Source organism: Sorghum bicolor, chromosome 6 (genome assembly GCF_000003195.3).
Source record: "Sorghum bicolor cultivar BTx623 chromosome 6, Sorghum_bicolor_NCBIv3, whole genome shotgun sequence".
In the NCBI taxonomy this organism is placed as follows: Eukaryota; Viridiplantae; Streptophyta; class Magnoliopsida; order Poales; family Poaceae; genus Sorghum; species Sorghum bicolor.
Window position 1 is genome coordinate 49,701,960 of NC_012875.2, and position 12,892 is coordinate 49,714,851.

Genomic DNA, 12,892 nt, shown 5'->3' on the forward strand with positions numbered 1-12,892 from the left:
CTCAATGGCCCGTTTCAATACAATGTTTTTAAAACAGATCTGCTGACAGAGCATCAATGAAACAAACAATGAAACAACCTCCACAATGCATGAGTTTCACTTTGATGTTTCCTAGGCTGGGCAAAGCATTTAATTACTGCAAAATGATTGGATCAATGCAAGATGGTGAAATGATTTAGTCCTGTTTCACCGCGTGGGAAACAACGCCAGTGGAGTTTCACCATAGTGAAATTACTTTCTTCTCTCTTCTCATCGTTTCATGTAAAAAAATATAGTTTTATTGACAAGACGCTCTAATAAATATACATGACATCCTTATAAAACTTCCACTGACACTGACCTAATGGCCCAGACAGGACGCCGGACGCGCGCACCCTGGAAAACCAATGGATTGATCCGCGGCAGGGCGCATGTGCACCCGCATCTTTCTTTAATCCGTGCAGCTAAACCGTGAGCTGTTCCTGCGCACAATAATCATCTGGGCCAGCCTTTCACATCCCAATCCCAATCCCCACAAACCCCCTCCATCGCGGACGACACCGCTGGGGCACCGCCGGTGCCGGTCGCGTCGCGCGGCCTTTTGCGCCCCTTTTCTTCGCTGTTCGGCAGCTCAGCCCACCAGCCTCGGCGGAGAACCGCGGTCCGCGGCACGCACGCAGCAAGATCTGTCTCTCTCTCTCTCTCCCTGTGCTGTGCTCATGTAAATTCTAGCCAGCTCTTTGATGCTCTACCTCCACGGTTAGCCAGGGCCCGCCGGCCCTACGGGACAAGCGACATGTTGGTGCCGTATGTGGTGTATTGGGTTGGATTTGGATTGGACCTGATCCCGATTGGTTCTAGTGTGCACTCCCACGCAACGGCTTCCCCCCGGCTCGGATGGACCCGGACGCAGCGCAGGTGCAGGTGTCCCTATTCATCTCATTCTTGGTAGTACTGCAGCAACTTGGGAGCATACTAGTACTATGTCAGTTGTGCGTCTGTGCCTGGGTAAAGAGCGCGAGAAAGACCCTCGTTTTCTATACCAAGTTGAAGGCCGTCGTCACGATTAGAACTGGCAATTCGTTGATTGCCGCCATGTGCACAGAACAGGCAGCAAGCATGACGAAACCACCAACCGGAGCACACACTGCCACATGGTGACACATATATATATACACACGCGCACAGACGCTTCCGAGGACAGTAGCAGCAGCAGCATACTCCTACGCGAACGGGGCGAATCGAATCGATCGATTAACGGGCGGCGGCAGTCACCGTGTGTGACCTGCCAAACTGTCTCAGGCCCCGCCTCAGCCTGCACGGCCTGGCCAGTGGCCATCCATCCCTTCGCTTCCACGCACCAATCTTGTCCCGGCGCCTGCCAAATCCAGCAAGGCCACATCCCACCCGAGACAGGGCAGCAGGCAGGAACAGAGAGCAGTTGCGCACTAGCAGCAGCAGCAGCAGCAGCAGCACCCGCTGATGGGACGCGCGGCAATGGCGGCCTCTTCCGGGACGACGACGCGCTCCGTGCGCCTGCTGCTGCTCTCCCTGCTCGGCTTCTGCGTCGCGCTGAGCCACCAGGAGTCGTCGTCGTCGTCCACGGACTCGTGCGCCACGGCCAAGGTCGCCGTCGCCAGCCTCGTGCCCTTCGACTCCACCTCCTTCCGCTGCACCGCCGCCTGGAAGCAGCAGGACTTCGTCCTCAGGGTATATGCCTGTCTCTGCTGCTCAACCATTCCCGATTCTCTTCCCCTGCTGGTTGTTTTTTTTTCGTGTGTCTGTTCGTCGTCGCTGGGAGTCCTCGGATTCGTTCTAGGCTAGTAGATCCCACTGCCATTGCACTCCTTCAGAGCTCGGAGCTGCCAGTCCGATCTGCGAATTGTGGAGCTCATTCAGTGCGCCGCGCGCGCATTGCATCGCCGTCACCGTCACCGTCGGGCACGGTGAGGTAATAACAGCCCGATCTGACCCCGAATTACGCCTCCTGTTCGTGCCGGCAGTACAAGAACACGGGGCCCAGCGAGTGGAGCTTCATCCTCTCGGCGCCGGACAAGGGCTCGTACGTGGCGGTCGGCTTCTCGGGCAAGGGCGCCATGGTCGGGAGCAGCGCCGTCGTCGGGTGGGCGTCCAACGGCAAGGGCACCGTCAAGCAGTACTACCTCGGCGGCAAGAGCCCCGAGGACTGCGCCCCGAACAAGGGACTCCTCAAGCTCGTCAAGAACAGGTCCGTCGTCGTCTCGCGCTCGGGGCGCCTCTACGTCGCCTTCCAGCTCAGCACCGACTACCCGCAGCCGTACCTGATCTTCGCCGTCGGGCCCGACGGCAACCTGCCGCAGTCCGACTCCCTGCGGCTGCCGATGCACCAGAACATGGCCTCCCGCTCCTTCAACTACACCTCCGGTAACGCAGTTTTTTGCAATTCCTCACTCCGATTTGTCGAATCGCCAAATGCGTGCGTGAGCGTGACAGAGGATCTCGTTCTTAATAACCTGTGTGTGCTCGCTTGCTCATCACTCATCAGGGATGTCTTACAACACCGCCGGCTCGTCCGGCGACCAGGCGGCGTTCCCGACGGAGAGGAAGCACGGGCTGCTGGGCATGATGGGGTGGGGCGTGCTGATGCCCATCGGCATGATCACCGCGCGCTACTTCCGGCAGCTGGACCCGTGCTGGTTCTACACCCACATGGCCATCCAGGTGTGCGGCTACGCCATCGGCATCGCGGGCATCGTCCTCGGCTTCCGCATCAACGAGGACGGGCTCAAGAACGTGGACGTGCACAAGGCGCTCGGCATCGCCGTCTTGGCCATGGCGTCTCTTCAGGTACGCAACGCAACGCAACGCAGCGCACCATGGAAAAGGAAAACCAGAAAATTGCCTGAGTTATAGTACAGACTAGAAAAGATTAACAAACAGCCTCTGTAATTAACACGGGGAAAAGTGAATATAAATCATGATAATAATTTGTACTGGTATATCCACTTTCGGTTGGTTCGGCACATGCGTACGGGGTGTGGATTGGAATCTGCCGCTATTGCCAGGCTGGATAAAACAGCATGGTTTTATGGGGTTTGTTTGTAGTAACTGAGTAGTTGACCGTGATTAAGTACAGTAGGACTGAAGAAGTGAGAATAGAGGATTCAAAAAAGAAAAGTGAGGATAGAGGCTTCCATTTTTGCTGACGGCAGAGGCTAGACAGACAATGCGCACCGTAGCCTCGCATGTTCTTTGAGAGCTGGCAGGTGATGGGTTCCGAGAAAGTGGCTAGAGTAGCTCCGCGCACTCGCAGCATTCTCAATTGTTTATGCTTCGAATCTTCGACCACCGACGAAAATATGGCTCAACTCGACAACTCAAGTGTGGCCTTGTTTAGTTTATAAATTTTTTTTGGGTAGCACATTTTTTTATTTAGTAATTATTGTTCTACTATAGATTAACTAGCAATCAAATTGTATATTTAGTTATTTTTTATCTATATTTAGTGTTTCATGTATGCGTCAAAAGATTCTATATGTTAGAAAATCTTGAATTTTTTTGAAAATTAAACAAGTCGTGTGTGTGTGTGAAAGTTGTCGAGCACTGAAGTTGACCTTGACCCTAGTGAAACTGGTTTTACTGTCTCGATCGAGTCCCTAACGAGGGGCCCAACATCATAAAAGTCCATTTTCAAATGAACTAGGCCTTGTTTAGTTCACCCAAAAAGCAAAAAGTTTTCAAGATTCTCCGTCACATCGAATCTTGTGGCACATGCATGAAGTATTAAATATAGACAAAAGTAAAAACTAATTACACAGTTTAGCTGGAAATCGTGAGACGAATCTTTTGATCCTAGTTAGTCCATAATTAAATTATATTTATCACAAACAAACGAAAGTGCTACAGTACCGAAATCCGAAATCTTTTCGGAAGTAAACAAGGCCCTAGTGGAAAAATGAGTACGTAGTGGCTATTGGTCTTGTTGCTTTTTTTCGTGCTGTGCTGATCGATGTATGTGTGCTTTGTTTGATACATACACCAGGTGCTGGCGATCCTGGCGCGGCCGGACAAGACGTCCAAGGTGCGGCGGTTCTGGAACTGGTACCACCACAACATCGGCCGCGCGACGATCCTGCTGGCCATCGGCAACATCTTCCTGGGCCTGTCCATCGCGCAGGAGGTCAGCGCCTACGTCGTCTCCTACGGCGTGTTCGTCGCCGTGTGGGTGGTCGCCGTCGCCGCCTTCGAGATGAAGCGGTGCTACGCCGACGACGACTGACGTACGGTCGACGCCGAGCCGTGGCAACGGCGATGCGTACAGTCAGTTCGTTCATTCCGAGAACAACAGCTGGCCATTGATAGGACGACGAAGTTGATGACGTAAATTAAGCGTTCACGATCGACCAGTGACGTGACAGTGTGACACACACATACACCATTCTTGTTACGTAGCTCGCAGCTGGACAGTGCTTTGGTTGGCTAAAATTTGTTTTTTTTTTGGGGGAGGGGGGGGGGGGGGGGGGCGGGTATAGGATGTGAAGAAGGGGCCGGACTGCTTGTTTCTAGCCTAGCTGGACGCTCTGCTGATTCATATATTTTGTACATTGGTACATGGTCATGTTGTGTTGTACCCTTTTGGACGACAGCTTGTTCTTCACCTTTTTCTTTTGGTTACCACCGTGCATTGTTCAATGATACTGCTTACTCGCTGATTCCTGGACACAGCTGTAGTATGTGCTGAGATTGGCATGCCTTGAAATCTTTATGCGTCGTTTCAGAACGGCACCAACCGGTAGCTACGTGCTGTAGTGTTGACTGCTCTGTGGTGTGTACCAGCACCGACCACAAATGGAACGATCAAGCCCGTGAATCATGGGCGGATCTATATAGGCCGTAGTGGCTGTGGGCGTACCCACAAATATATCAAAAAAACAGTAATTATAATTAAATTTTTACCATATTCATAAATCCTACCCATAAGGTAAGCACATCTCCTCGTATTCACTCTACCTCCGCCGCTGCCGTGAATCCGTGATTAGCCGCTGCTGGCGGCGCGACATTCCCGACCGTGTTGCGGCGGCAGGAAAATCCGCGAAATTCTGCGGACGGGGGCGGGCACCAGATGGCTGATGGACACAGCCGCGGCGGCCGGCGGAAGCCCCACGCGGCGCGCACGTCCGAATCCCCAGCCGACAGGCCGCGGGCTGAGTCCACAGGCCAGCCGGCACGTCCGCACGTACGGCGAGGACGCGCGGCTGAATGGCCGTGCTCACGCCGGGTGCAAAAGTTGCCGACGGGTCGCGTCGAATCAGCCCGGGCTTATCGAGGCTCATCGCCTTCAGAGTCACATCGAATCAGCTAATGCTTATCGAACATCATCGCCTTCAGATGGTGGTGACTAGGATCCGACGACACCTCACCAAGAATAGTAAGACGTTGTCACCACAAATCGGACCAAACTAATTTAAGCCACAATTTGTAACAGACAGCTAGGACCATCAACAGGCTAAGGTGGTCCAGACCATCATGTTTAGTTGCTTACACAGGTCAAGCGGACAGCAATGTTTTCGTCCATGCCATTTTGCTGAAACTGGGGCATATAGACCTGGCGCTAAGGTTTATCTTGACCTTGGATTCTTGGGTAACGGACACAAGGTTTATCTTGACCTATTGCAAAGACCCATTGTCATTCTGCTCTTGCACAGATGCGCGAACTGCTCCAGGGACAAAGCCATGGCTAGTTACAATAAGCATCCGGCACGGTAAATGACTCAGCTTGGTCCATCAGCACTAAAGCTTACAACCAAATGGGAGCTACAGGCTGCACAAAAACTAAGTGCCTCAAACAATCTGAAGTTTACCTAGACACCACGCTAAGCGATGCATGAATCGCTCAGTCAGACAGAGCAAACATTATTTCTAACAACTGACAATCTCAAGGTCAGGGTTCACTCTTGACAGCATGGCTGTCTGAGGCGCCTGCATTTTGAGCATGTGATGACATGGCAAACCCTCTCATCTTTAGGTCCACCGGGAATGGATGAGCCTCCTGCAGCAACTGGTGCTGCTGCTGCAAATGCGTCTGCTGTTGCTGATGTTGGGAGTGGATCTGGAGCTGCTGCAGCTGCTGAGCAGCCAGAAGAGACTGTATATGGCTCCGCTGGTAGCTTTGTGGATTGCCTCCAAATGACGACATACTAAAGTTTCCCATTTTTCCAATGTTGGCATTTACCTGTCCTGTTGCAACCTTCAGCTGCTGAATCTCGTCTCTTAGCCTGTCGTTCAAAGCTGCAGGTAGACAAGGACTAGTTACAATACTAGAGATGGATAGCTTCCCAAAATAGCTAAAAATGATATAATTTTTTATTATAAGTCTCAAATGACAATGAACTAATGTTAATATCCTTAAATGACTGTTTAGCATGCTTCACATTTTCCTTAATTTTATAGTATAGCCAAACCGACAACTTCAGGACAATCTTTTCAATTGCAAATTTTGCAAGTTATTCCTTCTTTTCACTTTTCTTTTGTAGGGTGGGGATGGGTGGTATAATCAAATATACATCACACAAGTGTGGCATTTCATTTCTAAAACTTCAACTTATTCACTTTGGATGCAAAGAAAATTATATAAAAGCCTTACCATCCTGTAGCCGAACCTGCTGCTCCATTGTCTGCACACGTACCTTCAGATCACTATTCTCGCTTGTCAAACCAGTGGTATCTCGCTGTATCATACAGATAATCAATTATAAAGTTGTAGGAAAAGGGGAAACAGGTATTCTGAAAACCTAAAACTACATCAGTGCCGTCTATGTTCTACATGTAGGCGGTATGAGCATGATGAGATGGAGGATGTGACCGGTGACTATGGAACTGGGGGAGGGGGGCAAAAGGAGGGGAAGGCTGAAAGGTTGAAAAAACACAAGGTTATTAGCCCTTCGCTTCTATTTTTCTAACCAAGATACATCTTCTCAATTGAGCTTATCTGCTGAATCTGTCAGCCATTCAGCAATGTTTTTCTCTCACAACAAATCAGTACTTTCAGTCATGGCTTTTCTGCCAAGCGAACAGGGCAGCAATAAATCAGCCAGCCAACATCAGAAATCGATTCGATGATGACGCGCTTAAGAGGAAGAATCGTCAGCTGTTTGTGCAGCTCAAGTTTGGAGCTCCATCTCTGATCTGAAGTTTGTATGCTAAAATCAGGAATCTTGAGACTACCTTTGTCTAGAATAGAAAGAAAACAGCTTAACCAAACAACTCAAGTATACCCACAGCTCTAGATCCATAGATTCCAGAGCTAGGAATACCTAGCTCCAAGAAATCCACAATTTTCCAGGAGCTAGAACTCTGTCAAACAATGCTGAAGGAAACTATAAATGGGATTTTATAGATATGATCTGAACTTTCCAAACCGAACAATGATGAACTTTCTAAATAAACAATGACTTGGTTTGGATGACAAGCTGGCAACGGCAGGGGCAGCCTCCTGGTAGCAGTGTGGGGGGCTGGTCACGACTGTAGGGCATGTTGCCACCCTCTTGGGCTGCTGGCTGCCCGTGGGCTTTGTCACCCATAAGGCCATAACAGTCGGGTAAGATTACCAAACAGAAAGCAAAGCACATCTTATGATTATTTGCAGAACAAGCTTCAGGAGTAAAGCATGATCTTCTTTTTTAAAGAAAGATATCTTATACTATACTCAAGCCTGGAAAACTAATACCCATATGCAGACACAAATATTGTAGAGTTGAAGAACCAAAGCCACAAATATCTAATGTAGAACTGTTAATAAATGCTCAAAAGATTGCAAAAGTAATCCATGTATAAAACTGCCTATGTATTCAAAATCCTTGTTGAGTGTTGACTGTTCATGAGACTAAGCAACTGTGACTCTGAGTAGCAACCAAATTGCAGATTATAACGTAGACATTTATCTAACATGTCTCCGTATTTAAAAAAATCGAGAAAAGGTAAGTATAACTGTACAAGTGAAGAACCTGCAACATGGCCAGCTGAGCTGATAGTGTAGTTGCTTCTGACTGGAGATTCTGCACTTTCCTTTCAAGCTCTGCAATGTAGCGCATCTTTCTTTCTTTTGACCTAGCAGCTGACTGGCGGTTTGCCAAAATCCTAAAATGTGCCATGAAAGTAATTACTTGGTCACTGGAGCAAGAGATCTAATTACCATAACCAAAATACACATCTAGACTGCTGACATGTGTTATCATTCAACCACTCATGCAGTAAAAAAACTCCAGAATTCACATGATTTGAATATACTAAGCTACATGGAGCATAAGCTTGTTACAAATTACAGCTCACAAAATGCTATTGCCCCCGCTCCAAAAATGTGTTATATATATGACAGTATGCTCCATGATAAAAAAAAAAAGGGGGGGGGGGGGGGGGTCTGAACTTCGAACAAATCTAAATGGGCACACAATTGGGATCAAGAGTACTAAACTACAGTGATGCATTAACATGAGCATTCCAATATTTTTTAGAATATACACTCCCGGTGCCTTCCCACAAGATAGAGAATGAATACCTACTGACAATGACATGACATGGTCTGGTACTCAGGTATAGTGGTATAAAGATATCCACTCGACTAGCGGACCAATTACAAGGTTTAATTCATTCATAGGACTGGAAATTGAAGTGCTCAATTATATTATCATCGTGTCAACAGCATAGAGGACTACTACAATTCTTTGCCAATCAAGATTGATTTGAAGTACCACAACTTAATGGACCTATGAGTGGGTCAATGATGAACCAAGATTGCCTTTCATCTATGATATATTGATATCGACAGTCCATGGTGCTATATATTCTGCTGGATCACAATCAGACCAAAAGTTCTAGCAGGTCTAATTTCAATCTATTTACCAGATTCCACAAGTTCCTTTCACACTCGGTTCCTGTGACTCTTTTGCAGGAGCTCCGCTCTTTAAAATTAGCAGTAACAGTATCCTCGGACCTCGGGTGACCAGTCCTTGTCAAATGCCGCCACAATCAATATCATATTCGCCCGATTGCTATTACCAACCGGAAATACTACAAAGGTGACAGACGACAACCATAGTCGCAAATAGAACAAGGGGCAGCTCTCCTCCACAGGATGCTGTTAGATTTCTCACCTCTTGGCGCGCTTGGGGTCAACGAGCGCGAGCTCGGCGAGCTTGGCGTCGGAGATGGCCTTCTTGGCGTCAGCGCCCGCCCTCCCAGGCGTCCCCGCGGCGGCGGATCCAAGCAGGGACGTGGAGCCGTCCATCGACATGCTGTGCTGGTGCCGTGGCCGCGGCGGCGGCGTCGCCGTCGCCGCCGGATGCGGGTGCGCCGACGGCCCGGCGAGCGTGCCGCCGTTCTCGAGGAACATCTCGAACATCCGGCTGCCGCCAGCGCCGCCGCCGCCCCCTTCCTCGTCCTCGTCCTCGTCCTCCTCGTCCTCGTCGCCGGCCACGCAGGCCTCCCCGACGACGCCGAGGTCGGCGTCGAAGGTGAGGTCGTCGGGGAGCGCGGCGCCCCCGAGGAGGATCTCCGACTGCGCGCGGCGGTGCCCCGCCCCGCGCCGCGGCGGCGAGTCCGGCAGCATCGCGGCGACGTCCCCTGACGCCGACGCCGCCGCCGACGCCGCCGCAGAGGCGGAGGGGGAGGGGGAGGCGGAGGCCGAGCAGGAGGCGGCTGGGTCCGCGGGCGAGGCCTGGTCCATGGAGATCTGGAGAATGCGGGTGGGGGTGCGCTGGGGCGGGAGCGGGGGCGGCGTGAGGGGGGCAGAGAGACAAGGGAGCAGGAGCAAGGAGCCAAGGACTAGGAGGAGGAGGAGGGGCAGGAGGAAGACATGCTCGCGTTGAGCTTTGACCGAGGCATTGACTCCTCGGAGGAAAGGAAAAAAAAGGGCGGAGAGGGCATCCGCAATTCCGCAGCGTGGACGTGGCCCGTGGGAGTGGGTGGTGTACTGGTGTGGCCAGGCCGTCGCCGCTGCTGCATTGGGCCTGCGGATCTGCCGATCGATCTGGCCGAGATGCGCGCCGAGCTGGGGCCAGCTGCGGCCTGCGGGCTCGACCGGCCGCTGGTACGAAACAGGAGACCTACTGGGCTTGGACACCTCCGAAGGTTCCGGAGTCTGGTTCGTTGGTGCTCCGCGGTGCGGTGGCAGCCAGATGGAGGGCACTGTAACCAAGTAACCAGGCTATTTTAATTTTTTTATATGGATTTTGTTATTGGGTCAGTCTGAATGGACGGTGTCACTACACAGTTTCACGTACCAACACGTCATAAAGATTGAAATGAAACCATCTATGAAATAACTCCAGCAATGAAGCATTTCACTTTGTTGTTTCCAAGGCTAAGTAAAGCATTTAATTGTTGCAAAATGATTAGATCACATACAAGATAGTGAAACAATTTGGTCCTCAGTGGGGATTTCATCCCGTTTCACCACGTGGGAAACAATGACCGCGGGGTTCCACCATGGTAAAACTACTTCCTTCTCTCTCATCTCCGTTTCATACAAAAAGTGTAGTTTTACTAACATGGCACTCTAATAAATATGCATGACATCCTCGTGAAAACACCCCACTGATACTGGGCTTAATGTCTAAGCCCGGAACAGATTTTTGTCCCTTCGGCTGCTTGTTTCATGTGAGCAGCTGTTGCGGCGGCTGGTGGTACGTCTCTAGGCTAGTCTCACTGGGATTTCACCAGGATGTCATGCACATTTATTAGAGCGCCATGTCAGTAAAACTGCACTTTTTGCGTGAAATGAAGAGGAGAGAGAAGGAAGTAGTTTCACTATGGTGAAACCCCGCGGGCGTTGTTTACCACGCGGTGAAACAGCCCACTGAGGGCTAAATCGTTTCACCACATTGCATGTGATCCAATCATTTTGCAGTAATTAAATGCTTTGTCCAGCCTAGGAAACGTCAAGGTGAAACTCATGCATTGTGGAGGTTGTTTCATTATTCGTTTCATTAATGCCCTATCAGCGATTTGTTTTAGAAACAGTGTATTGAAACGGACCACTGAGACTCGCCTAATGGTTTCCAAATAGTTATTTTACGGCTTGTTTTACAGGTTCCTCACGAGGGGTTTTTTAGCTGGAAGCCATAACGGCTCCGACTCTTCTATTTTTTACTTAAAAACGGTTTTTTCAAAAAAAAAAAGTTTGGCAAAGCTCCTCTGGAGCCGCCAAAGCCGAAGAGGAGTCCTGCCAAACAGGTTTTTAGAAAAAAAATTATTAGCTATTGAGAGGAGAAAGATCAAATAGCTAGCAATTTTGAAATAGCTACTTCCTTCGTTCTGTAATACAATTACAGTGCATTATATCATTCAAATTTTTGCTCAAAATAATACATTAAAGGACAAAACCTACTTTTTGCATTAAATAGTTTTCATTTATCAACCAATCACTATTAATCATGTTGATGATAACATCTAATTAAGAAGTAAAATAGAGGTACGTATGTCTTTTATGCTCTCTCTTAATTTGTCTTAAAATTCCTTTAAAACGCTACGTATATTACATGTCAGCGAAAGCAGTCTAAAACGCTTTGCACAAACAACTCTCTCAGAATCCACATAACTCTTCACTATATTATTCATTGTTCATTACTCTCTCTATCTCTAAAAGTTTCAACTCTTAGAATTTGTGTCAGTTAAATTTAAGTTTGACCAACTTTATAGAGAAAAACACTATGATATAAAATAAGTACCTTATGAAAATATATTCTATAATAAATCTAATGATGTTAATTTGGTACTATAAATCTTAGTGTTTTTTCTAGAAATTTAGTCAAAGTTTTAAAAGTTTGACTAGAACAACTCTAAAAGTTGAAGCTTTAGGAATAGAGGGAGTATTTTTAAAACTCATCTAGCTAGCTATTTGCAATTTAACATTAAGAACACCCTAAGCGTGTGTTGTCCTAGGACCAGAGACTAAGGGCTTGTTTAGATGCAAATTTTTTTGGATTTTAGCACTGTAGCAATTTCGTTTTTATTTGACAAACATTGTCCAATTATGGAGTAACTAGACTTAAAAGATTCGTCTCGCGATTTACAGACAAACTGTGTAATTAGTTTTATTTTTATCTATATTTAATACTCTATGCATGTGCCGCAAGATTCGATGTGATGGAGAATCTTGTAAAGTTTTGGGTTTTTGGGTGCATCTAAAGAAGGCATAAACCATAAACTAAAAACAGGAACTAAAATGAATGTTTTTTTAATAGATTAGAAGGAATTAGTGCACTTGAATAAAGTCCAAATAACCCTTAATCAATGCAGTAGTCTGGTGGGTGCTCACCCTCCCAGCGCAATTATTGAGGGGCAAGGAAAGGAAATTTGGGCCCATTAGTCCCAAACAGTTTCACCCCAAGCAACTTATTCACATTAGTCCCTAGTCCCTATTTTAATTCCTAGTGTTTGATTAAAAGGGGTTAAATGGGAGTAAAATTTCCCTTCTCTCATGGAAACAAACAAGCCCTAAGATAGTAAACTCTATGAGAAGCCCACATATGGGATCGTAGGGCACCTCGTTTAGATCCGAAAAGTTTTTAAATTTTAACACCGTAGCACTTTTATTTATATTTAATAATTATTATCTAACTATAAATTAACTAGGTTTAAAAAATTCTCTTGTGATTTCCAACCTAACTATAATCTATATGTAGTGCTACATATATATGCTATAAAATTTGATATAACGGAAAATCTTAAATTGTTTTTAAATTCCAGAGGTAACTAAACAAGGCCTTGGCATTAAAGGTCAATTTGTCCACGTCACTCAGCCTGGCTGCTGTGCATTTGCACGGGCAGATGCTGGGTAGCACGGTGGATTGAGCTTTCTAACAAACTTTTTTTTTTCAGACTATCTTGAACAATCATCACCTAAAATACAAGATTTACTTGTTCTTTGGATAGCACT

The 12,892-nt window shown here is 47.8% G+C and overlaps 2 protein-coding genes and 1 long non-coding RNA gene across 3 annotated transcripts; 1 reads left to right on the top strand and 2 right to left on the bottom strand.

Annotated features, from left to right (window-relative positions):
• Window positions 1,161-4,473, top strand: LOC8075874 (cytochrome b561 and DOMON domain-containing protein At3g07570). Its single transcript, XM_002446685.2, has 4 exons — window positions 1,161-1,689; window positions 1,983-2,382; window positions 2,504-2,805; window positions 4,001-4,473. The coding sequence occupies exons 1-4, from the start codon at window positions 1,462-1,464 to the stop codon at window positions 4,235-4,237; spliced, it is 1,167 nt and encodes a 388-aa protein (XP_002446730.1). The 5' UTR covers window positions 1,161-1,461; the 3' UTR covers window positions 4,238-4,473.
• Window positions 4,473-5,060, bottom strand: LOC110436368. Its single transcript, XR_002454264.1, has 2 exons — window positions 4,969-5,060; window positions 4,473-4,858 (listed from the first exon to the last, which is right to left on the bottom strand). It is a non-coding gene; the product is annotated as an uncharacterized LOC110436368 (long non-coding RNA).
• LOC8075875 (transcription factor RF2a) lies at window positions 5,442-9,791 on the bottom strand. Its single transcript, XM_002448065.2, has 4 exons — window positions 9,108-9,791; window positions 7,962-8,094; window positions 6,602-6,686; window positions 5,442-6,246 (listed from the first exon to the last, which is right to left on the bottom strand). The coding sequence occupies exons 1-4, from the start codon at window positions 9,677-9,679 to the stop codon at window positions 5,900-5,902; spliced, it is 1,137 nt and encodes a 378-aa protein (XP_002448110.1). The 5' UTR covers window positions 9,680-9,791; the 3' UTR covers window positions 5,442-5,899.

Coding starts and splice junctions, on each gene's coding strand:
- LOC8075874 (XM_002446685.2), top strand. CDS start 1,462: ATGGGACGCGCGGCAATGGCGGCCTCTTCCGGGACGACGACGCGCTCC. Junction 1,690..1,982: donor AGCAGGACTTCGTCCTCAGG/GTATATGCCTGT, acceptor TCGTGCCGGCAG/TACAAGAACACGGGGCCCAG. Junction 2,806..4,000: donor TGGCCATGGCGTCTCTTCAG/GTACGCAACGCA, acceptor TACATACACCAG/GTGCTGGCGATCCTGGCGCG.
- LOC8075875 (XM_002448065.2), bottom strand. CDS start 9,679: ATGGACCAGGCCTCGCCCGCGGACCCAGCCGCCTCCTGCTCGGCCTCC. Junction 8,095..9,107: donor GACCCCAAGCGCGCCAAGAG/GTGAGAAATCTA, acceptor GGCACATTTTAG/GATTTTGGCAAACCGCCAGT. Junction 6,247..6,601: donor GCAGGTTCGGCTACAGGATG/GTAAGGCTTTTA, acceptor GTCTACCTGCAG/CTTTGAACGACAGGCTAAGA.